This window comes from Halichoeres trimaculatus, unplaced genomic scaffold (genome assembly GCF_033239565.1).
Source record: "Halichoeres trimaculatus isolate MK-OKI-2021-1 unplaced genomic scaffold, fHalTri1.1 fHalTri1_scaffold_5, whole genome shotgun sequence".
Taxonomy (NCBI): Eukaryota; Metazoa; Chordata; class Actinopteri; order Labriformes; family Labridae; genus Halichoeres; species Halichoeres trimaculatus.
In genome coordinates, this window is record NW_027437183.1 from 11169411 (window position 1) to 11191978 (window position 22568).

The 22568-nt window shown below is 39.6% G+C and overlaps 1 protein-coding gene across 1 annotated transcript; it reads right to left on the reverse strand.

Moving 5' to 3' along the window:
* Nucleotides 1-1254: 1254 nt before the first annotated feature.
* ndufs4 (NADH:ubiquinone oxidoreductase subunit S4) lies at nucleotides 1255-21668 on the reverse strand. Its single transcript, XM_074670688.1, has 5 exons — nucleotides 21511-21668; nucleotides 17379-17457; nucleotides 3256-3428; nucleotides 3062-3135; nucleotides 1255-1459 (listed from the first exon to the last, which is right to left on the reverse strand). The coding sequence occupies exons 1-5, from the start codon at nucleotides 21591-21593 to the stop codon at nucleotides 1356-1358; spliced, it is 513 nt and encodes a 170-aa protein (XP_074526789.1). The 5' UTR covers nucleotides 21594-21668; the 3' UTR covers nucleotides 1255-1355.
* Nucleotides 21669-22568: the final 900 nt, after the last annotated feature.

The window sequence follows — 22568 nt, forward strand, 5'->3', positions numbered from 1 at the left end:
GAGTCGTAGAGCTCAAACGAACAGCTCTGTCAAAAATGACGCAACAGTGAGCTACCTGACAGCTGGGTGAAGTGAATGTTTGATGGAAGCTCGTTCATGCCTCAAGTAATAGCAAAAAAAACTTGTTTTGTTTTTGTTTTTTTTCTGTCTTCTTTTTATTTATTTATTTACCATTATTATTTTTTGAACTGGACAAGTCATAACTATGAGATACAATGTCATAGTTGTAACTTACCAAATTTTTCTTTTTTTTTTTTAATTTATTTTGCTGGCTGAAATTGGTTTCCATATGCAAAATACTGACTGCATTTCTGTTTAAAAGTACAGTCATATTCTCACTATATCACCATAGTTTTGAGCAGGAACTGTTTTTCTAAGTAGTCTGTTTTTTTTTTTCTGATGCAGACGAGGAAACTGCAGAGCAAATTACTCAGCATAAGTATTTTGACACATAACTTCTGTGAACAGCTACATGACACAAATCACACCATGGGACATGGGTTTGTTGCTGGTGATTTTTTTTTATCTTCAAGATTTCATCCCTGAAGCACAAATAAGAAACTGACAGGTCCACAGCTACTTCAACTTAAAGCTTAAAATGCTGCCTATAAAAAAATGATGAAAGCCATTTTCCAGTCCAATTTGTAAAGAACTTGCTAGCCTCCCCCCCCAAATGTATGAAACTGTGTAGAACAAACAGCTAAGGGAATCTAAAACCGTTATTAAAATGTATTGCTTTGGTGAAAGAAATGGTCTGTGCAGCTTTAGTTTATGTGAATTTCTTCCTTCCTGAACCCTCCTGCACTTCCACATGAACGACACCACGGATATTACTCACATTTAATGCAACAAGACTCATTTCAGAGGTATGGAGGTTAACTGTGGAGTGTATGTTCATAAAAGATGAGGAAACTTTACTGCTCTGCAGATGCTGAAGTGAAAAAAAAGAGAAACAAAAACAAAAACAGGTTCAACAGAGAATTCCAGGTTTGCTCTGCTCCAGAGGAAAACGAAACTGGGTTTAGGTGCCGGCACGGAAACAAACACTCACTCAGGAAAAATGTCACTGGTTTGAGCCCACAGATACACTCATCCCTGTGTTTAAACTGCTTCTAATTGTATTAATATGTTCCTCTTTGTTTGCTGTTGCACAACCCGGCTCAGGGAACAAACACTTCATTAACAGAGCGCACCACGTTTGGTAGTCAGTAATGAGGTGAGTGTTTGAAGAATAAGGCGATAATGACCCGAATGTTTGGTTCACACATATATAATTATGCATTTATTGACAAGAATGATACAGGTCAGCAGAGGGACACTGAGGTCAGAGCAGCCGACAGGTGGCTGTCTTCACTTTACTTCGCAGACCTCCTGGTCCTCTTGTTCCAGGAGAAGTTCGCTCCGTAGGACTTGACACGAGGCTTTGAGCTCCTCTTCTCTGTGATGTCGTAGCTCCAGCCTGAAAGAAAAACAGCAGAGTAAGTGATGAGGGCGAGAATATCACGTATATTCACTTTGGACCAGTTCCAACCAAGATGAGGTGTTAGTCAGACAGCAACAGGCTGTGTGGAGTCAGATCAGCACTAATCACTCTCATGTTGCAGTAAACAGACTAAGTCAGTTTCCTTTGCTTAACTTCAACAAACTCTCACAGATGGTTTGCTTCTCTCAGTCTGAGGGAACTTTCTGAAGCTGGACACGAAACTACATCAAGCACGGTTCACTTTCACCAACAGAGGAGTGTGTGAAGTTCCTCCAGGACTGTGTGAGCCAGTCACAGGTATCCCCTTCATGTTTTATGACTTGTAATGAGGCCCACAGGGTGACTTCATGAAGGTATTTTATCAGGTGCTGTATTAATCCAACAAATATCACCTCATTTGAAAGCTTTAATATGCTGTGAAAATAAAACAGACCATGATCTCAACCCCGGGTGAAGACAAAAGGATGAGTTTATCTGCAGGAGTCTGGTCGTAAGTTTAAAGAGGAGCTGATACCTCTGTAAATTTTCTACTTCGATCTTTTTAACAAAGTTCTACATTTAATATAACATTGTCTCTAAATTTGTATCAATAAAGTGAATATAAGTGTACATGTTTGTGTGAACTTGTGTGATTTATCTTCCACAGGAATAAGGAGCAGCTGATCACATTTAGAGTCTTAAAGAGACACGCTTTCTTTTTCTATTTTATAAATGTGTCATGATTTCATGTTTTGTTTATAAATGAATCATTTGAATTAAATCCACTAATTTTTCTGTAAAACAGGAAATCAATTACACTTCACTTCTTTACACCCATGTCAAAAGACTCACTTTAATAAAATGTCATCTTCTCATCAACTTTAACTGTCTCTTTTCTTTCTTTCTTTTCATATTCTGCGTCTTACAGTTTAATTTTTCATATATTCCCACTTTTTGTTGTGCTATTGCTCTTATTCGAAGAACCTCTTCTTGGTCTGTGTTAAAAAATCATTGCACATGCAGTTTTTTTAAAATCATGTCTTTATTTTTATGTTTTGATACATTTAAATGCTTTGATCTCTGTTCCTTCTCCACGAACCTTTAACTGACTACAACTCCTCAATGTGTTTTATCTCTCATTTCTCTTTTAAAAGCTCAATCTGCCTTTACAATTCCTATCTATTTCTTTATGTTAATTTAATTTTAACTGATTTTGCCTCTATCTTCTCTAATCATCTGACATCTTTGGTCTTCTAGGTCTCACTTCATGTTGTTCAGTTCTTTTGTTTCTTGGGTTCCTAACGTTGGGTCGATAAACAACGGGGTCTTGCTTTGTGTTTGTGAACAGTTTTGTCTGTCGGTCAGCACTTTTTAAAAACCATGTTTTAAAGCTGCTGTAATAAACAAATGTATTATTTAAATCGTTATTATTTCTAAGGCCTTTTCTGTCTCCCAGCGTCCTCCTCTATTCACTGTCCTCTCTCCAAAAGGAAAAAAGCCAAAGTAAACAAACCCCTTATGAAATCTATGATGTATGATCTGACAGAAAGCTTAAGCCTGGCTTCAATGTGAAAGCTGAATATTTTGAGTTGATCTCACCATTCTTCTCAGCAAAAGCGATGGCGTCCTCCTTGGAGCTGAAAGTGAGCATCATGTTGGACAACGGATCAGCACTGAAAGAAGAGAGAGCGCTGTTAGACAACATGCAGGAAAATAACATCTGAGGTGTTTGATGATTAGAGGAAATGTCTCTGCTCAGCAGACATCATCAGGTGCAGGTGAGAGGCTCTTACGTCGAGGCCCAGCCCATCAGCGGGTTCTCCCAGCGCTCTCTGGTGTCAAAGTCCATCTTCCACTTCTTGGTGCTGTTGATTCCAGACTGCATGGCCGTCTTTGCAGGGACAAAGATGTGGACTTTACGTGTTTTGATGTGCTCCTCTGGGACACCCGTCAGAGTGGTGATGTCCTGAAAGAGACAGAGAAGAGGAACATCTCTCAGTCAGAGGGGCTGCTGGGTAAAAGACTAAACAGTTAAATCTGCTCCTTTATGCTGCTGTAGCTGAACAAACTGATTCATTCTTCAGTCGCTGACTTTTGTTTGACTAAGTGACGGACAGTTTTTGCTTCCTGAGCTGAAGTGAGGCATGATTGTTGTTAGAAACAGATTGTTCTGAACTCTGCAGGTGTGGTAAAAAAACACAGCTTGAAGCTCAGACATGTTCTCGTGTCAGAAAAAGGATTTAAGAAAACCAGCGCTTGTATCACATATTTCATGTTTTATGTTTTTGCTCTTTGAATCATTCAGATGAGATTTATTTTCTGCTGTAAATATCGAGGTCAGGAAAGCTCAAGAACATCCTTGGTGTCAGGAACAACGAAAGACGAAGCTCCTGTGGAGTGGATGTTCTTATCCGCATGGTAAAATGAACTCAAAGTTTGGATTGTTTGGTGTTTTTTTATGGTTTGTGTGATCTGATGTTCTCACTTTCAGAATCTCTGAGTGATGAAAAAATAGAAACCATTGTTAAAACCACAGTGTTGTGTGGAGATGTCACAGCCTGCAAATCTTGTTTTCCAGATGTTAGAAAAAATGTGAGGAAAGAGTTCCAAAAAGTGTCACATCGTCATGATTTTTATTGTTTTTTTCTAACAAATAAAAAATGTGATGCAATAATCATCATTCAACACAAAAACAGAACATTACTAAGCATTTAAAACTTTTCTTTGATGTCGTTTTTTATTAAGTTGTAAAAGTTCAACTGTGTTCGAGAGGCTGAGCAGCAGATCAGAAGGTAACGACTGAACAACAGTAAGAAAGGTACAGCTCAGGAGCGCCAGAAATGTCATTATGAGCGATAGAATATCGGCTTTCTTGTCATCGTCATTCTTGCATCCCGGATGAAATGAATGCTTTGCACTTAAGTTGATTTATTTTAGATCGTCAAAAAGTAGGGCAGCATGACAAGAGGAGGAGGAGGAGCATCTTCCTGAGCAACTGGAGCCCCTTCAGGCTCCTATCAAGGATCTGGTCCAATTCTTCAGGGAATTAGCAAACAAGCAACGGGCAGTCGGCGACAAAACACAGACGAACCTCCCAGCAAGCAGGCACCAGCCACCCAAGACTGAGAGCTTTCCAGGGTGCTCCCCTTTCAAGACCAGAGTTTTACACATTTCAATGGCCATTACGACTTCAAAGAATCAAATTTTCAACATCGTCTGTCATCTGCCCGTTGATTTGTAGAAAGGGGGTCGTTTTGCATGAACTCCACACAAAAGCCAGCCTTTCCCTTGGCAGAGGAGGGTCCGGTGGTATTTAAGCCGCGTAAATTACAGGTCCGACTGCGAAACTACTTCTGGTTTCAGGGAGACATCTTTCGCCATGCTCGGAGGCCAGACCAGACAGAATTTAATCATAAACAAGATCTGCACACTGAAAAGATTGTTCCAATGAAAGGGGAAAGACGAACAAAGGAGGGAAAAAAAACTTCACAAGTGCTCGGTAATTATTTCCGGCTGCCCTATCTACTTAACCTTAACAATTCCTTCTTGTCACAGAGAGGAAGAAAACATGTTCTCTTCACCCAAAGGGGCTGATGGTGGGAGCTCCATGACACAACAGCGCACCAGAAGTGTGAGAGCGGTGCCAGGTTATTCTTTTCTCAGGCTGGACCGTGCAGCAGGTAATCAACATGTTTTTACAAACGCCTTTCTGCAGGATGTGAGCTGTTATTTTCATGGATGATGTTCAAAGGCTCTTTACTCCAAATGTGAGAGGTAAGAAAAACTTGCTGAGAATTTTGGAGAGAGAACAAGAGCCATTAAAATACTTTGTTCCCACTGAACCGTTGCACATTTGGAGTCAAGAGGAAAACATAATGGACAAAAAGTACCTTCTGAGTTTTAGGTAAATCAAATTTGCAGTCAGAAACATTTAGCGGCTCTGTGCTCGGCTCGACTCTGTGGACAGAGGCATGAAATCTCCCTGAGACACTTTAGAAATGATACCCCTGGGATTAGCAGGCCGGACTATGGTTACATGTATGTACGTTACGTAAACCATAACTGACACATGAGGCCCATGTATGGTAAACTGGAGCCGTAATTTGTCCAGATGTAGCAGACCTTAAATCACATCTTCGGCGTGGATGAGCACAAAAGGCCCTTCATGAATGAGAGAGGATGTGTCAAAACAAAAGCTCTGCCAAATCACTGAAAACACTCAGCTCATTATCTGGCATTGTTTGCAGAAATACGAGTCTAGACTCCTATGATACTTGCATGCATTACACTGAGAGCTAGCGGGGTTATCGGCATAACAGACTCAGCCACAATACCCGGATTCACAAAGGGAAAGATGGTGGCTGGAATGCGCTGTGTTCCCAGGAGGACTAGAGAGGAGCATCACAAAAGGAAAACCCACACGGTGGGCACTTTTTCTTCTGCCATGTACAGGAAGCAAAATGAGAACTATCAAGTTTGACACTATTCACAGGGCCTTCACGGGGCCCTACAATACCTGGCTGGGCAGGCAGAATGCTGGGCTTAAGAAAGGCCTGGCAAAGTCTCCGTCACGTGAAAGCGTGTCGATATTTCTGACACCTCCAGGCTATGAGCCAAATAAAGAGCATAGGGGCTTGTCGCTGTGGGGCCGGCGGGCCCACCAGAATGCTAAAAGCTGGTACCCCTAATGCTCCGACAGAGACCTGGGATGGAAGGTTTCTGGATACACAAGATCCAAAGGTCGGGATAAGCTGGAGCTGAAGATTTCACAAAAGCTAACGATAAAGAAAACCTTCCTCTGAGAAAATTTAAGGTGAGAATTAGCTCAAAAACCAAACACTTGTTGAATAATCTGCACTTACATCAGAGGATGCCTCCCCTACTACTCTGGTTGTTTTTTTAAATGAGGAAACAGCCGTCAGGGAGCCAAGACACAAAACTGAACCACTGAAAGAAACAGGAGATCCTTCCAAGCCTTGTTACTGTCAAATGACCTACAGGTGAACATTTACATTATAAAAATGTAAAAAAGAATATCAGACCTCACTTTCTGATGCATGTGAGGAATGATCAAGTCAAGCCACACAGCCACAGACTCGGTTTAAGTCTGAATGGTAAAGGGATGGTTGAGTGGCAGCCCACAGACTGCTCCAAATGTGGACCAGGACTTAAAAAAGCCAACGTTTAAGGATCTACTGAACACATCACTGTTCTCTCACTTAGTGAACTGAATAGTCAAGTCAATCATCTGATACTCCCGTGGAGCCTTGGACAGTAATGCAGGATTATTTTAAGTCTGCAGAAAAGCATTAAAAGCAGATTCACATCTGTTCCTCTAATAATTCAGGACGGCTCAATTATAACTCCGGGAAAATGATCCGCTCTCCAGTAAAACCACCCACATGAGATTACCTGAGACACAGCGAACATGAAGGGTCTTTACAGAAACTTACAGCAAAACAAACTTTTTTTCAAACATTTTACACAAAAAAAATAAAAAGAACCATTCACAGCCAGGCCATTTGGGCTGAAGCCAACATTTAACTATCTGAATCTAATTGATGCGTTAAGGTCTGAAATCATAGCGTAACATCTTTTTAAGGTTTAATTTCCTGTGAGCACACCACAGTTAAGACACAGGTGGCTCCCTGCTCCTACTGCCATGACGAAAAAATAAAACATGACCACGCTTTTGAATGGCCTGTCACTTTGAAAAACTCCCAAACAGGTCAGCTGACAAGTCAAAAGGGATATGCACTTTGTGTCAAAAGGGATAAAAATATCACCAAAGTGCTTCTGTTTGAGCTCCTATCCAGGAGCTAAGCATACAGGCGCAGCTATTCAGACCGCTGTCAGCAGGCGACTGCGTCACAAGACGTCAGAGCACTTAAAATGAGTAAATCACTTCAGACTATGTGTGAAACTAAATCAAAGAAGTTGACTTTAGTCATGTACATGACCTCCTTCACATTTTTGAATATTTTTGCACCATTCCAACTTTTTGAGTCCCAATACTAATACGAATACTTTAGCTTTGGTATAAGCTAGGGATGGTCACCTTTCACATTTGAATCGATACAGTATTGATGCCCAGTACCTAGCACTCAATATCAATACTCAACTGTGCCAATATTTGGTGCTTTTATATGTGTTTATGTGGCAATGAATTTTTATTTGATTAATAATAAAATCTCAAAGATATTTTAATTTGGTTAGTTCATGTCCAGCATGGAAAATCACCGACTCTTCCACTCCCTCCTCACAGTCACAAGGATGTGTCTAGGTAACGAAACTTGGTACTAGAGCCTGATTAATCGGGCCGGTTATGCCTGTAACTGATTAATTAACATCGGCCAAAATGTAGCCGATTATAAAATTTTGCTCTGCGAAGATTCTGTCACTCCTGTTCCTGTGTGTTGGGCTGCACACTGCCCGAGTGCCCGCCTGCTCCGTCCACCATTATGTAAAGTAAGACTATAGAACGGCGTTTTAACGTCGTTCAAGTTGCTTTCTTGAGAGATGAACAGAGATAAAAAGTACTGTCATTTCACACGTCCACCATTATCTAATGTAAGACTATCACACAGCGTTTTAACGTTGTGTAAGTTGCTCATTGTGTGTTTACAGTTTGACTTTTTTTTCTACTTACTGTGTTTGAAGTTTGACTTATTTATTTATTATTGTGTTTACAGCTTGTTCTTATTTATCATTGGTTAACACTACAGTTCATATGTTTACAGTTTTAAAATTTAAGTTCCTTGTTTTAATTCAATAGTGTTCTGACTCTGTCTTGAATCATATGGGTATTATTATGTTTTGTGTTCATATACAGTATATATCCTGTGTATATCAATGAATTTATTAGATACATCAGCTGATATATCGAATATGGGTCAATATATCGGATATCAGCCGATAGATTGGATATCGGCTTTTTTTTGCCCCCAGTATCGGTATTGGTATCGGCCCCAAAAACCCCATATCGGTCGGGCTCTACTTGGTACCATTTAATTTTACATGAAACAGTTCTTGGTACTACAGATGGAATTTGGTTGGTACCTTTCAGAGTACCTAATTCGAAACTCATCCCCCTGTATCAGCTGATGTTTTTGATCTGATATCTCACAATTTAAAGCGTCACTCTTGGCTTAGAAATATTTTGTACAGTTCTCTTATCTTGAACAGACAAAGCAAATGATTCGTGTTTTATGATTCTGGGAAGATAAAAAGGCAGATACTGGGAAAACCTCCTGAACCCACAGTTTGAACTTTAAGACTTGTTATGGTTTGTAAATCTAAACTGAGGCACAGGATGTTTTTCCTGTTGATACACTAACCAAACAAATAAACAAATAAAGGAAGCCTCTGCATGTCCACCTCAAACAAAACACTTCAAGCATCTTGGCCACTCGGTTTAGGTAATGGTGCATACTGGAGTGAAAGCCGGGACACGAGTCCAGACCATCATAACCCCATGAACCCGTATGCCAAAGCTGCAGCTCGGCAGCCACGAGGGGTCAAAGGGCAGACTGAGCTGAATCATGTCGAGTCAGCATGTGGTGAAAGTTAAAACACATCACCCTTAACCCCCCACACCCAGACCTGGAGCGTCACTCATCAGCCCACCTTCAGACATCTTTGGAGAGGAGGGAGCACGCCAATTACTGATTGGACGGAGGGGGCGTCTCTAATGGAAACAAATATGATGTAGCTTGCTCGTGTGTGGGAGGGGTCCGACGCTGTAGAGCGAAGAGCAGCTGGCATGAGGGTCATCTCGAATCTCACGTTACACATACCGGTGAGGATCGAAGAGAGTGGACAGAGGAGAGGGCGCTTATGAATATGACAGATGGTGTAAATAAAAGAACAAATACCACTCTGAGCGTAAACTTTAAAAACTCTCAGTCAGATTTGGTGATTTTACAACAACAGAATTATTGTGGTTTATAAAGTGGGCAAAATCAGCTTCCTCAGTAATGACCTGTTTCTGTGAGCTCAGTTCATCACTGACCTGACCTAAATAGGAAACAAACAAGGATGGAATGATACAAGACAGAGTTCACTGCAAGTGTCAATTTGCAGGATTGCATTTCACACAAAATCTAGGCATAAAGTTTAGATTATCCCCAGAAAAGTCTAAAAATGTGGCTCTGGTGTTCAGACAGGGTCAGTCTGTGAGATCAGAGAATTTATCATGACGTGTGGACAGAAAATGCTAGAAAGACAATAAGAGGAATTGGCGAGGATTCACTCCTATTCTTCTGATTTTCATGTATTTTCAAGTTTCCTCCTTTGATGTGTTTTGCTGGTCAAGCTTGAATTGTTGGTCAAGCTTGAATTGTTGGCTTCACTGCTCTATGTTGCTTTCATGATTTTCAATTTGACTGTAAACATATGGTTTGGTTCATAAACTGACAGAAAATTTGCAGAAATCCACACAAACTGAGCGCAGAATATGAGCAGAAAGCACCCATATCTTTGTGTATCAGCCGTATCACTTTCTGAAAATATTCTAACTATTGCTTTGACTTTTTGAAAAGAAAAGAACCAGAACTGTGCAAGCCTCCAAAACTATTTTATAAAACTTAAAAAATGAGCTGTTTGCTCCCTGTTTGCTCCCAACTCCTGAATAAATAAGAGTGTGGTCAAACAGAAAAAGCAAACCTTTTTTTAATCGGCTCTGCAAACACAACACTTAACAGCTAGACACTTCCTAAAACTAGCCGGCGCTGACAGGGCTGAGGAGTCCTCTTAAGAGGCTTAGTCTCTGTGGAAGAGAGTGTTAATGAATGAAATACTATTTAGTGGATGATACATAATAAAGCCTCTTGTCTGGCACTCTTCAAAGACCAACATCCTCTGACCCACCACTCCAAACTCAGACAGATTTTTTTCTTTTTTTTTTCTGCATAAGCACGTCGTATGAGAGGGCAACCAGACAAAACAGACACTTAAGTTGTCTGTATGAGCGGTGGAGGGAGGAAGGGTGGGAGAGGAGGATGAGAGGGAGAGGAGGGGGGTGGGGTGGTGAATGTGGTCTGCTGCACTGTAGGTCACTCTGTGTCTGAGGCTAGACGGGCTTAGAGAATACATACACCCCTGTACTGCAGATTTAAACCGCACGGGCTAAATATATCCACGCAGAGAGACTGGATGGGTTCTCATTGTGATGAAGGGTCTCTGTCGCCTTTCACACTTTCATGTTTCAAAACCTCCTTGAACTTTCCCTCATGACTGTTTTTTTTTTCTGAAAGGGATTTTTTCAACGAGCAAATCCTCAACTACCAGATGATCTTCAGCTTATCAGCTGTGTTTGAGTGACCTCTGTGACCACTTCTCTGATACCTCTGCATGATTAATCTTGACTGAACTATCTCTCAATCTGATTTCAATTTGTGCCTTTCAAATCAGCCAACAACCTGCCTTTAGACTGGACAAACTCACTGCCATCAAACCCACAGCTTTCCTCCAGATGTTAAATTACTTGCCAAGTGAGCATTGTGCTCTAAATTTGCAAGAGACCAAACATTTTAAGTAAGTTAACTCAACATGCTGAGCATCAAATGCTTGTTACTAATTTAATCCTCTATTCCTCTCCTCGTCTTCCTCCTGCCTCCCTCATTCTATTCCCCACACTCTAATAACTGTCCTCCTCTGTCTCGTAAAACCCTAGTGCCTTTAGAGAACTCTATAACAAGGCTTCACAAGCGCTTTAAGATTATGGTGTTGTCTTTATGTGCAGAGAGGGAGTGCACTTGGCTGCAGCTGAAGCAGGAGCAGACGCGTAGATATTGTATTATAGCACACTGAAGCAGCTGCTGAGGTTATAACGGCGGTTGTTTCTGCAGAGGGCCAGAGAGTAAAGCAAAGGCCGGCCTCTAATTGAGCAAGGTCACAGACATTCCGTGTAAAGCTGTGTATCAGTGGCCAGCCAGCCGGACCCTGAGAGCTGCCCAGCATGCTTAATCAAACAGTAATTACAAACAAAAGCAGGTCGGCATGGGCACTCTAGGGAACAGCTTTGGGCACTGGAGCTCCATCACGCAGGTCTTTCTCCTCGGCATCATTTCTGAAATTCAGACAATGCCCTCAGAGCTTTGCTTGAAGCTTGTTTTTCAGGTTTCTGAGCATTTTAACACAATGAAAGAAAATGAAACAGGCAAAATCTGCAACAGGCTATTTGTTCCTTAATGAAGCTGCTGATAAATAAATAACTGATTCTGAAATAGTTCAACCCCCAAAAAAGTCAGAAATATTTCACAGTCATCACAATTTCCAAAATTTTATTTTATCCTTTAATTCGAAATCAAAAAAATGAGTTCACGAATGTTTTGAAAGCTTACACTGTGAGATTTAGTGTCTTCAGACACAAAGTACCTGTAGCCTGGAGAAGGGCAATCCAAGCTTAACACTTTCAATAGTCAGTAGTATCTATTCAGCCAATGCTTGTCTGTTTCTACTTTATCGCCGCCATTCTTAGTCCCTCTGATTTTCTCCATCTGGATCTCACAGCTTTACATCCGTATTTTCAGTGACAGTTGCTAATGTTTTTGTCTTTTTTCGCGAATTGATTCTTCTTCTCCTGTCATGAGATGCCTTACCGCAACAATTCAACAGTAAAAATTATGAAAAATTGTCATTTTTTAATAAGACTAGTATTTGTTGTACATGTTCTATTTTTGACAAAGTAATGAACACTCAAAGCTTCAAAAATCGGATTCATTTTTTACTGTAGCCCTGTAACTTAACTGTCTCCGTGGGTCACTGTCTCCGTGTTACGTGTCTAATTTCATTATTTATTCTCTTTTAGCATTTCTTTTAATCTCCACTGTCATCTTAGGTGAAAATGCATGTCCAGGTATTACACAAACAGGACATTTAGTCAGAACGTACAGTTATGGACGCAGCAGCATTAGCTGCATATACAGCTACGAAAAATTGGCCAATTAACCAACTGCATCATGACAGCGAGGCAGGTGCAAAATGACATTTCTCTGGTGAACTTCCCAGAAACCCTCTATCCAACAAATTCAAATTGTGCATACATACTCCACACAAACAGTGATAAAAAATTAAAAATGTTGCTTTTCCTAAATCTAAATTTGTTGTGTATCTACTAGGAGTGTGACGGTACATGTATTCGTGCCGAACCCCTCCATAAGGCCTTTCGGTTCGGTACAGTGCTGTATTCAAACAAGTACAGTAAGTTTACGTCAGCTGCTGCACATGGCTCTTTAATATTCAAGTAAGTACTCGTCTATGATTGGCTGATCAGGGAAGGTGTTTTAATATTCATGAGGAAAGTGGTCTGTGATTGGTGCTTTGCGATCATTTGCATATCATGTGGACGTGACGTCTCACGGTGAACGAATCGGAAGATGTATATCAAAGAGCTTCCCTAGCCACAGGAGCTTGTGTCTGAATTGTGCATCATGTTGTGCTAACGACAACCGGAGCTTGAAGAGCCTCCCCCCTCGCTGTAAAATGGCAAGTTTTTGGTTTAATAAACATGCTAAACAAGCAAATGGTTTTGCGATGTTCCATACTGTACCCAAAATGTACCGAATCATGACCCTAAAACCAAGGTACGTACCGAACCGTGATTTTTGTGTATCGTTACACCCCTAGTATCTACACATTTTCACAGTTTTCCAAAAGATTAATTTGATTTCTAAATATCCGTTCTCTTTGCATATTTCATCCTAACGGCAATACATAAGCACAATGTCTGCCATCTTTAAAACAGCCTTACAAGTTTGTTGTTAGCCCCTGTATTGTTGGGGTCTACCACCATTAAATTTAATTCTCTATTAAGGTGTTAGCCTGGCCCATGTATACTGCTAATCATTTTTTTTTAACCATCAGTAAAAATGGTCCGTTTTCATCGCTAGGCCCAGATCCTAAGCTGCAATGTGCCAGATCATTTTCATTGGCTGACCACAGCTAATCACTCTCCACCTATGTGGTGGTGTACACTTGTTTCTACACCTTGTTTTAGTTTGACTTGCAACTAAATGACAGATGAGCACTTTCACATTGATCAGAAATGTAAAGATGCAAGTCTGAAACCCCCCAAAAGAAATCTTTAAGAGCTTAAGCCTTGAAATGCAGAATGAAGTTATACCAAGAACTATTAAAAACACTGATTCAGGAACCTTGAATTAATAAATGATCACTAAAAGTTGTGTTTTATTTTCTGTCCAAATCCTCAGTAAAAAAAATCTACAGAAATGCCCTTTAAAGTCTTCTTCACTGGATTAGTTGTGTTTAACCTGCAGGAGCTTCTCGTCCTTCACGGCCTAAATTTGCCTGTAATGGAGATGTCTGAACAAACTGCAGAGACGCGAGTTCCTGTAAAGCTTTGCATTTTTTGGACAGACGAGACCCAAGGACAAGATAATGAGTGTCACACAAACGTTCAGACAGAGTTTTTGGAGTGTATTCAGAATATCATTTGCCCTGGCCAAAATGCAACATCATCTAAATGAGGTTATTCAGAAAAGTTCACTACAGAACAAGCGGCACACCACTTTCTCCTCTGGCTGCTCCAGGGAGACAGCGTGCAAACCCGGCATAACCCCTCAGTGGATCGAGACCTTTGTTTGATTGGTCTAACCAGAAAGCAATTCACACTTATTGACAGGCTGATGAATGAGTAGCGTGCTGACATACGCTGAATGCCCAAAAGGGAGAATGCTCTCATTGCCCTCTTCCATGTGAGACGGAGACCACTGTACTGTAAACAGCTGAGGGCCTCTCTTTTTGGCCTGTCTGGGTGAGCATTAGAGTACTTCCCGCCGTCGCCAGCAACAGCATGCCACAAAGGAACCTCTGTGGCCGACAACACTGAAGTGGCCACTGTCTTTTTCGTGAGTCTCAGGGTGTCTCACAAACTTTTTTCCATGCAAGCTTCTTTTCTTTCACCCCCTCCCCATTTTTTAGAGGCCCTTTTTTTCCTCTCCTCTGCTGTTCCTCTCAGTGGCCCCTACTGAGAGGACAGAGACAGACACTCCGCCCAGCCAAAGGTTTGTCTGCCAGTATGGTCAGCTTTGGTCTGGAACAAAAGCGCACTGACGCTGCCCACACACAGCAAACCCCCCCAGACAAGTCCACAACAGACTCCCACATTCTCCCCAAACTCCCTCTTTCTCCGTTATCTCCTATCTCCTCTGTCTCTTAATGACAACGCTTTCACTTCAAAGATCCGTCTTTGTTTTGAACAGTCGGTGCATCGCTAACCTTGGCTGGATGAAATACTCGCTGCTGTTTAGTCTGTGCTCTGGCACTTCATGAAAAGAGGCACTAAAGACCCTGTTTGTTTGATGAAACATAAAGCTTATTAGAGCTGTACCGCATCATTCAGAGAAATGCAGCTCTGAATAACGACTTCATAATTAACCTTTGGCCAGGAAACTAGATTTACTTGCACATGTACAAACAACCAGAGGACAAGTCCAATATTCAGACGGAGATGCCTGAAACAAAGCAACAGATAAAGCTCCTGACTTTAAACGACAAAAACTGTGTGATAGCTTTAAAACAGGAACAGTTTTGCTACTTAAATGTTAGATGTTCAGTAAAGCACAAACAATTTTGATAGACACAGGAAGCAAAAGCAACCACTGCAGAAGAAAGACGCAGAAACTAAGCAAATAATCACACCTCAAATTTTCAATTATCAAACATCTGACTGTTTTTATCTCCAACCAATCAGCTACTTCTTGCAACAAAGTAGGCAAACGTAAGGTGCTCTACCTTCCCCTCACAGATGCAGGAAAATGAAATCCTGTTGACCCAGCAATGAGAACCCAGAGCCTGGCACTCTGTCACTAACAGAGACCAAACTGGGCTCTGAAACAGCAACCCCACACAAACAGACAGACCAAGACAATCTCATACAAGCCCAAGATGACATCTGTTTGTCTGGGATGTTTGATGCTGATGTGCACACTGCAAAAACTGAAATCTTATCAAGTGTTTTTGTCTTATTATCAGTAGAAAATTCCTTTTTAGACTCAATATGAGCCTAATTCACAATACCAATCCAGAAAATTTTCTTGTTTTAAGTTATTTAAGGACAAAAATGAGGTCTGAATTGCACGTAACCAGCAAAAAAAAATCTGCCAATGGAACAAGAGAAAAGTTACTTGTATTAAGATATTGTACTAGTCTCGAGGAAATTTTCAAGCAATTTTTTCTTGTTCCATTGGCAGATTTTTTTACTGGTTACAAGCGATTCAAACCTCATTTTTGTACTCTGATAACTTGAAACAAGACATTTTTCTGTACTGATAAGTTGAAAGTGGCTCATATCGAGTATAATAAGACAATTCTTACTTTAAAAAGAACTTTACTTTACTTTAAAAACACTTGATAAGATTTCAGTTTTTTGCAGTGCATGAAGTCAGCGGACAGTGTTTCCTGGCTGATGAGATTCCTAAAGTTGGGATGCTGGCAGTCTTAGACGGTTAAAACATCAACCAATGGAGCAGGCTTCTCAGAATCAGCATCAACTTTATTTGCCAAGTATTTTCAAGAATACATGGAATTTGACTCTGGTTTAAAATGCACTCTCTCAGTATAAATATTGTGAATAGAATTACAGAAAGTAGAAAAAAATAGAGCTTAAGTAGTAGAGAAAAATAATAATAATTACAATATTAAATAAAGAACTTTGCACAGAGTAGAATAAAAAATATATACACAATTTAAGTTAAGAAATAGTGCACTGAATAAATGTCATATAAATAAATGCTAAACTTCTCAACACATTTTCATAGAGTAGCTTATCAAGCAGAGAACAGCTAAAATGCTAGGTATTAATCAGACGTGTCATTATGCATTCCTTTCCAACTGGATAAGATCACACAGAAGTGGACTGGACATGTAGCGCATCAAAGATAATTCCTAAGAACAGGAGTATGGAAGAAACACTCGGTATCCATCTGCTGTGGTTGATTCCAGCTATGAAGCCTCGGGCATGTACCGAAGCTTCGACACTTTCAAAACAATGAAATAAATCACCTGTGATGCCGAAAGACAGAATCACTGTCTTTATCCAACCTTTAGAAAGTGTTTTATTAACTTAAGCTCAGATACAACTCATGCATATTACGGCAACACGACATCTCATAGACTGTAATATCTTTACTTGTACTGTTGATATTAGCTGCTCTGTTGTTTTCTCACTGTGATAGAATCAAAGGCAGAAATAGAAACCCTGCACTGAGTTACACCCAAATCTGCTGAATTTAAGATCAAAGTTTCCCTCTGTTCCTTGGTCAGTGACTGTAAAGTACAAATGACGCTGTTAAAACTTGTGAATATGGGACTTTGACTTCCTCTTTATTCATGTTACAGATTGAAAAGATGATAATTAAAGGTCCAAAATCTAAAGTTAACATGAGGTCAGAATGTTTAAATTGTAATTTTCACAAAGTCTAATGCGTCCTAACAGATAGGATGTGTTCAACAAATGACAAGAACACAAAAAAAACCTTCACAGAAACTGCTGATTGTAAGTTTGGCTCTGTTAGGATTGCTTTTGTATAAGCTAAACTAAAGCTTCTTTGAACTCTAGTGAATCAACAATAGTGAATTATGATGTTGAAATACTTTTTCACCTAAACTCTATTGAGTAATCTATTCAGTAATTGCAGTCACCTTTTTAATGAGTTGTTATCAAAAGTTGGAAGGGTCCCGCAGAGAGGATTATTGGGAGCTGTGAGCACAGACAGAACTACCAATGATAACATTTGCCCTTTCCATCATAATGTTACAAAAGCCTACTGTCTAATGCAAGCAGATTTTGGCAGCAGAGAATAGGAGCGTTTTTTAACAAGTTTTCCAGCGAGGTAATTGGTAGACCAGACAAACGACAATCAGTGTGTCACGTTGAACGGGGAGGGATACTTACCAATTTCTCATCAACTGTGATAAGTTGCGTGTCTTGTCCTGGTTTCTCTGCCAGCCTCGACGTGGTTGTGCTTGTAGACCTGAAAACCATTAGGTAGACATTACACGCAAAGCACAAACAGCCAAAGGCAGACAAGTGACAAAGAGGTAAATTACTCCAACGAGTTAACCTCTGCTAACAGAGAGTATCTTGGAGAAAGCGGTGGGGCGAGGACACAGAGAAAAAGGAAGAGACGTGGAGGGAATCCCCCCCGCCACCTATTAGTTCTGTCTGGTGAATCTCTGGCAGACTCTCGTTCTCATCCTAATGACAGGACGTGCTTAATGTTGGCTGCGGTCAACTGTCAGGCGAGGACTGTGTAGCTCTTTGTGAATGTGCAGCCGTGTCCTGTCACAAAACGACGACGTGCCATCACCATCCAGGACGGGGCTATCTGAGATCATTGGATTCTAAGTAATTACCAGATAATTACAATCTTACATTTATTGCAAAATGTATGACTTTTGCACAAGGACATTCTTCAGGAGTCTCACCTTGTAGTTATAAAATTCTAAGGACAAATCAGTTTCACCTTTGTGACTAACACATCTGTGATTTATGGTTTAAAGTTTGAACACAGATTGAGGTTAAAAGAAAACATCCCATTTCTGAAAGGACAAAATCCTTTAGAATAATCTCATAACAAATAATACAAATTGGAAAATTAGTCTGTGCTGAATGGATTTATTATCAGCACTGATAAGAAATTGAAGTGAGAAGTCTTAGACTGTTATTTTCAAATCTGGTCATCATTTTGAGTTGTTTGTGAAATGAAAATAACTAATTTTTGCTTCTTACAGCTTCTCAAATAAGTCAAAGTAGGTTTCTGTCAAACTGTTTTTTAATACTTTGCACTTTTGTCTGCTGGGAGAAGTAGATCATTTAACAAAATAACTTGTTTTATTTAAAAAAGCAAAGATTCATTCACCATTAAAGGCAGAGTTGAATGATCATTATCGAAACTAGGTTTGATCCTCAATAAATTGTTGTTACTTTTGGAATGAAAAACATGTGCTACAGACTGTTAAACTCTTTGTTCAATGATTGATCAGGCTTTGCCTTTACTTCACTGAGGAGATTTTGTTTCAAAGAACAACCCTCTATTCCAACTACCTGTCTTTGCTGTTAAAGACTTCAATTTCTTACAATCAGTATCTTTAAGAAATTATTTTGAACCTACCCTGTGTCAGTGTTTGCTATTTCAGGAACTTCTACCCTTTACAACTATTTGTTAATAAATGGAAGATTTAAAATTGTCCGACAGGCTTGGAAAGAAAAGAAATACAACTTGAAAGCCTTTGCATTAATCCATACAGGTAAATCTTTTTGACTGACACCATCAAAATTTTCTGCACACCTACAGATTAAATCTAAGAGTGGATTTTTTTCAGGTAGCTGCCTCTACATGGCACTGTTGTAATGTTTTTAACTGTTGGATCTGGATGGAAAATTAAGTGAAGTGCAAGCCAGGTTTCAATGATAACTGGGGAAGGAAGCTCATCCAGCTCACTAAATGAATCAAAGACTGAAAAACATAATCTCATGCTGCTCTCAATGCCAAGAAAGCATCCAAATGAGGTATTAAAGTATCTATCTCCATGTTAACAGAGTGTCTGTTCCTAACAGAAACATAAATCTTTCAGGATTAAGCCTCAGTGGGAATTTTGCAGTCTACAGAATTTTTACTCACTGGCCTGCTGGATCTACTGTGCTGACATTTTAATACACCTTTTGTGATGTACTACGTGAAGAGGAGTTGTAAGGAGAGAAACCTTGTCAAAGCAGACAGTTTACTTCTGTTGCTTTAACAACAACGGGCTATTTTTGTTCAATTGAGGGGGTTTTGAGAAAATATCCTATCATAATATTTTTCTTCACAGATGTCGATATTGATATTTATCACAATATAAATCAAGTAACTATCTTGTCAAGCGTAAGAAGACGTCTGAAGACGTCAGAAGATTATTTTTGACTTGGTTTATTTTTTTGTCAGAGGTTGAATGTGGCAGATATACTGAAGAACATGATACAACTACTTTAGATAAATAAAACAGGTAATTCTACTTTACTTTTGTTATTAGTTAGTGTTGCAGGTGATCTACTAAGACTGTGTTTGCAATTTATAACAGGAGCAAACGGGCCTCTGTAAATGAGGATTTAGCGTGTCACCTGCTGTCATCATGGAGATTTTGGGAAAGCAGAGTGGCCGTAAATGAAAATAAAGTTTGAAGCCATGGAGTTGGATGTTTTGGTCACAGGCTGCTGTGTCTGATGTGGCACAAGCCCTTGATCGCAAGTGCCTTGTCAACAGTCAGGGGATCATTCAGTAGCAGTGGTCCTTCAGCTGAGCCACTGGCAGACAAAGAAGGAGGTCCATGCACACCCATTGTGTATGGGTGGAGACCAGTGCAGCCGCCGAAAACACAAAGCCCCAGTTAAAAAAAAAAAAAAATCAAAGCTCAGAAATGGTAATGTTGGATGGACAATATGTCTCTACTATTTTTATTTCTGACAGTCCAACTGTGTTGGTACGCACTCAAAGACTTTCTCTTTTTTTTTGTTTTTCACTGAACCTCTGCACAACAAAGACCGCAGCCATTTGTAACACTGTGCTTTTCAAACTAGTAAATATAGACGCAAAAACAGTGGTGCTAACAGATGTAGGTTTGACAAATCACTCTGCGAGTGCTAAATGATTATATTTGCACCTCCTCCTCCCAGATATGATTGGCTAATCATATGTCTGTCAAAACATGAATGAATGAATTCTATCCACCTTGTGTCATATGTCTATCAAGGAAAAGTTATTTACCAATATATATCTTTATTGTTTTATCACTAAGGCCTAGTTCAATTCAACATTTATTTACTCAACAAAGATAATGGAATGTAAACAAAAGTCTAAAAAATCTGAAATGACAATCAATAAAATTTAAACAGTTCCCATCCCAATAGCATCTCCATGATTTTAACTGCTAAAGTTTTTAAACGTGTCCCAAACTGATGACTGTAAAATATTTACTTTTTAGAATATATGATTGCCATCAGTGATTCCAAGGGTAAATGAAAGAACATCAGGTAAAACTTAGTTGACAATGTGGTAAAATGTTGAGGTGCAGCACAAGAAATACGTGAAAATAGACTGGATCAGAGTTCAACATTTTATCATCAGTAATATTAATTATTGCTCCAAGAGTTCAAAAGTAATCTGTATCTCAAAGCACAACAAATATTTGTCCAGTAGTGTGCAGAACAGCTTATTTTTAAGAGTTCATTAACCACAAATTACCAACACAAATCAGATAACTTATCATGCTGCTAGAACATGTTAAGCCCCTTTAATGTGTTATCTGATGCTATATACAGTGGTGAAACAGTTAAAACATTTTTGTTTCATATCTAATAGGTTATGTCTGTTTTTGTTGAACTAGCCATAAAAATACCCATAAAACAAATCAATTGCATGTTTTATAATCACGATTTGGGGGCAAAATATTTCAAGATCTTTAAGATGTTCTAATAATTTTGGCCACCACTGCAGTATAAGAGAAAATAGGTACGACTCTTCACTACAATGCTAGCTAGCAGTCATGTAAAAGTTAGCTGTGTTCAGTCTTTTTGAGGTTAGTCATTTAACAAAGCCCAAGTCTGTCTAAATAAAAAATTGAATGGCAAGCAGACGTGTGGAACAGTGAACAACAATAAACTGTAACTCATCAAGAAACCAGTGATTACAAGTTGACCGCACACAGCTGAAGCAACTGCTGGCTAATTAGCAGGTTAGCCGAGTGCTTTAAGGACACAGGTTAACATTGACAATAGCGGAACACCAACTCACTTTAAGGACAAAGTTATTGAGAGAGAATGTAGTTATATGTGTAAACTTGAAAATATTAGCAATGTGAGACGAAATATGTGAACAGGCTTTGTTTAAATGCTGTGTTAGCTTAAAATCACTCACTAGCCTTTGACATGCTAGACGTTGGGCCTTCATGCTCGGTCTGTGGGCGACTTTCAGCGAAATACTCAATTTAAAACTACTCAAAAAGACACATACGACCAAAAAAATAGTAAAAGAATACTTTGACCTTACCTGACAGGATTCAGAAGCAATTTAGAAGCGGCATTTATCAAAGACAAACGTCTCAAGCCGAGAAGTGACATTGAGGACGCCATGTTTGTTGACAACAGTGTCGTACGGCATCCGCGGAGGAACAAACAGTACGAGCGGAGGACGGAGACAGCTGGCAGAGAGAGGGAAGCCAGATGCCAGCAACCAAGATTGCTTTACAGGGATGTGTTACATACAGCAAGACAAGTCCAGACACATCCAGCGTCTATTTACGCCACTGAGGTGTGTTTCATATCACAAATAACGATGATGGTGGTGTTAATGGAAAAAAACTCAGCACATCCCGAGGATCTTGACTTTGGCGCCAGCCATTGCTTCTTGCAAGCTTTGATACTTTATTTTCTTTCATGTTTGCCAAGTAAAAATATCATTGTAGTCTTCTGTGCCACTATCATATTCACATTTGACGAAACAGTGGTAACGCAAAAGTTCTCAAGGGATAAATTTATCTTAAACTTGTGTTTTTCATTTCTTTACACATCCTTAGATGGTTCCATGTGGTTATTTGATGTGATATTTTTTATGTAATGATTTAGAATGTCTGAGATTTATAATGCTGGTGTGCAATTGATTAACACTTGACATGCAACATTATTGGGGTCTTCATCCACTAGTTATTGTTGGTATGTGATGCAGAATCTGACTCATCAGAAATTCTTTGAATGAACCAGTCAAGAAGAGTTTTGCTCATAATAATAAATGAAAACTTAGACTTAGAGGGGAAAATATTCTGATCCCTGCTCTTAAATCCTGTATTCCTCTCTTCCAGATATAAAAGTACTGAAGCTCCGGTTTGATTGCCAGACATGTGATGGTGGTTGAAAACATCTCGTCTTATAGCATTTGTTATGGCATTGCAGCAAATACTCTATAAGTCATGGAATAAGAATTAAATTGTAATTTTGATAAACCATGCAGTTATGTTTTTAATCATAGACTCAGAGTCAGAAAAAAGTATAAGGAAAAAAACTTTTATTGTTTCACTCTTCATATCTGTACAAATACCATCAAACTTTGTA

What these genes read in the sequence shown, in the direction of transcription:
- ndufs4 (XM_074670688.1), bottom strand. Translation starts at nt 21,593, where the DNA reads ATGGCGTCCTCAATGTCACTTCTCGGCTTGAGACGTTTGTCTTTGATA. An exon ending in CTGATGGGCTGGGCCTCGAC is followed by an intron (nt 3,136 to 3,255) that starts GTAAGAGCCTCT and finishes CTCTTCTTTCAG; the next exon opens with TGCTGATCCGTTGTCCAACA. An exon ending in CGCTTTTGCTGAGAAGAATG is followed by an intron (nt 1,460 to 3,061) that starts GTGAGATCAACT and finishes TTTTTCTTTCAG; the next exon opens with GCTGGAGCTACGACATCACA.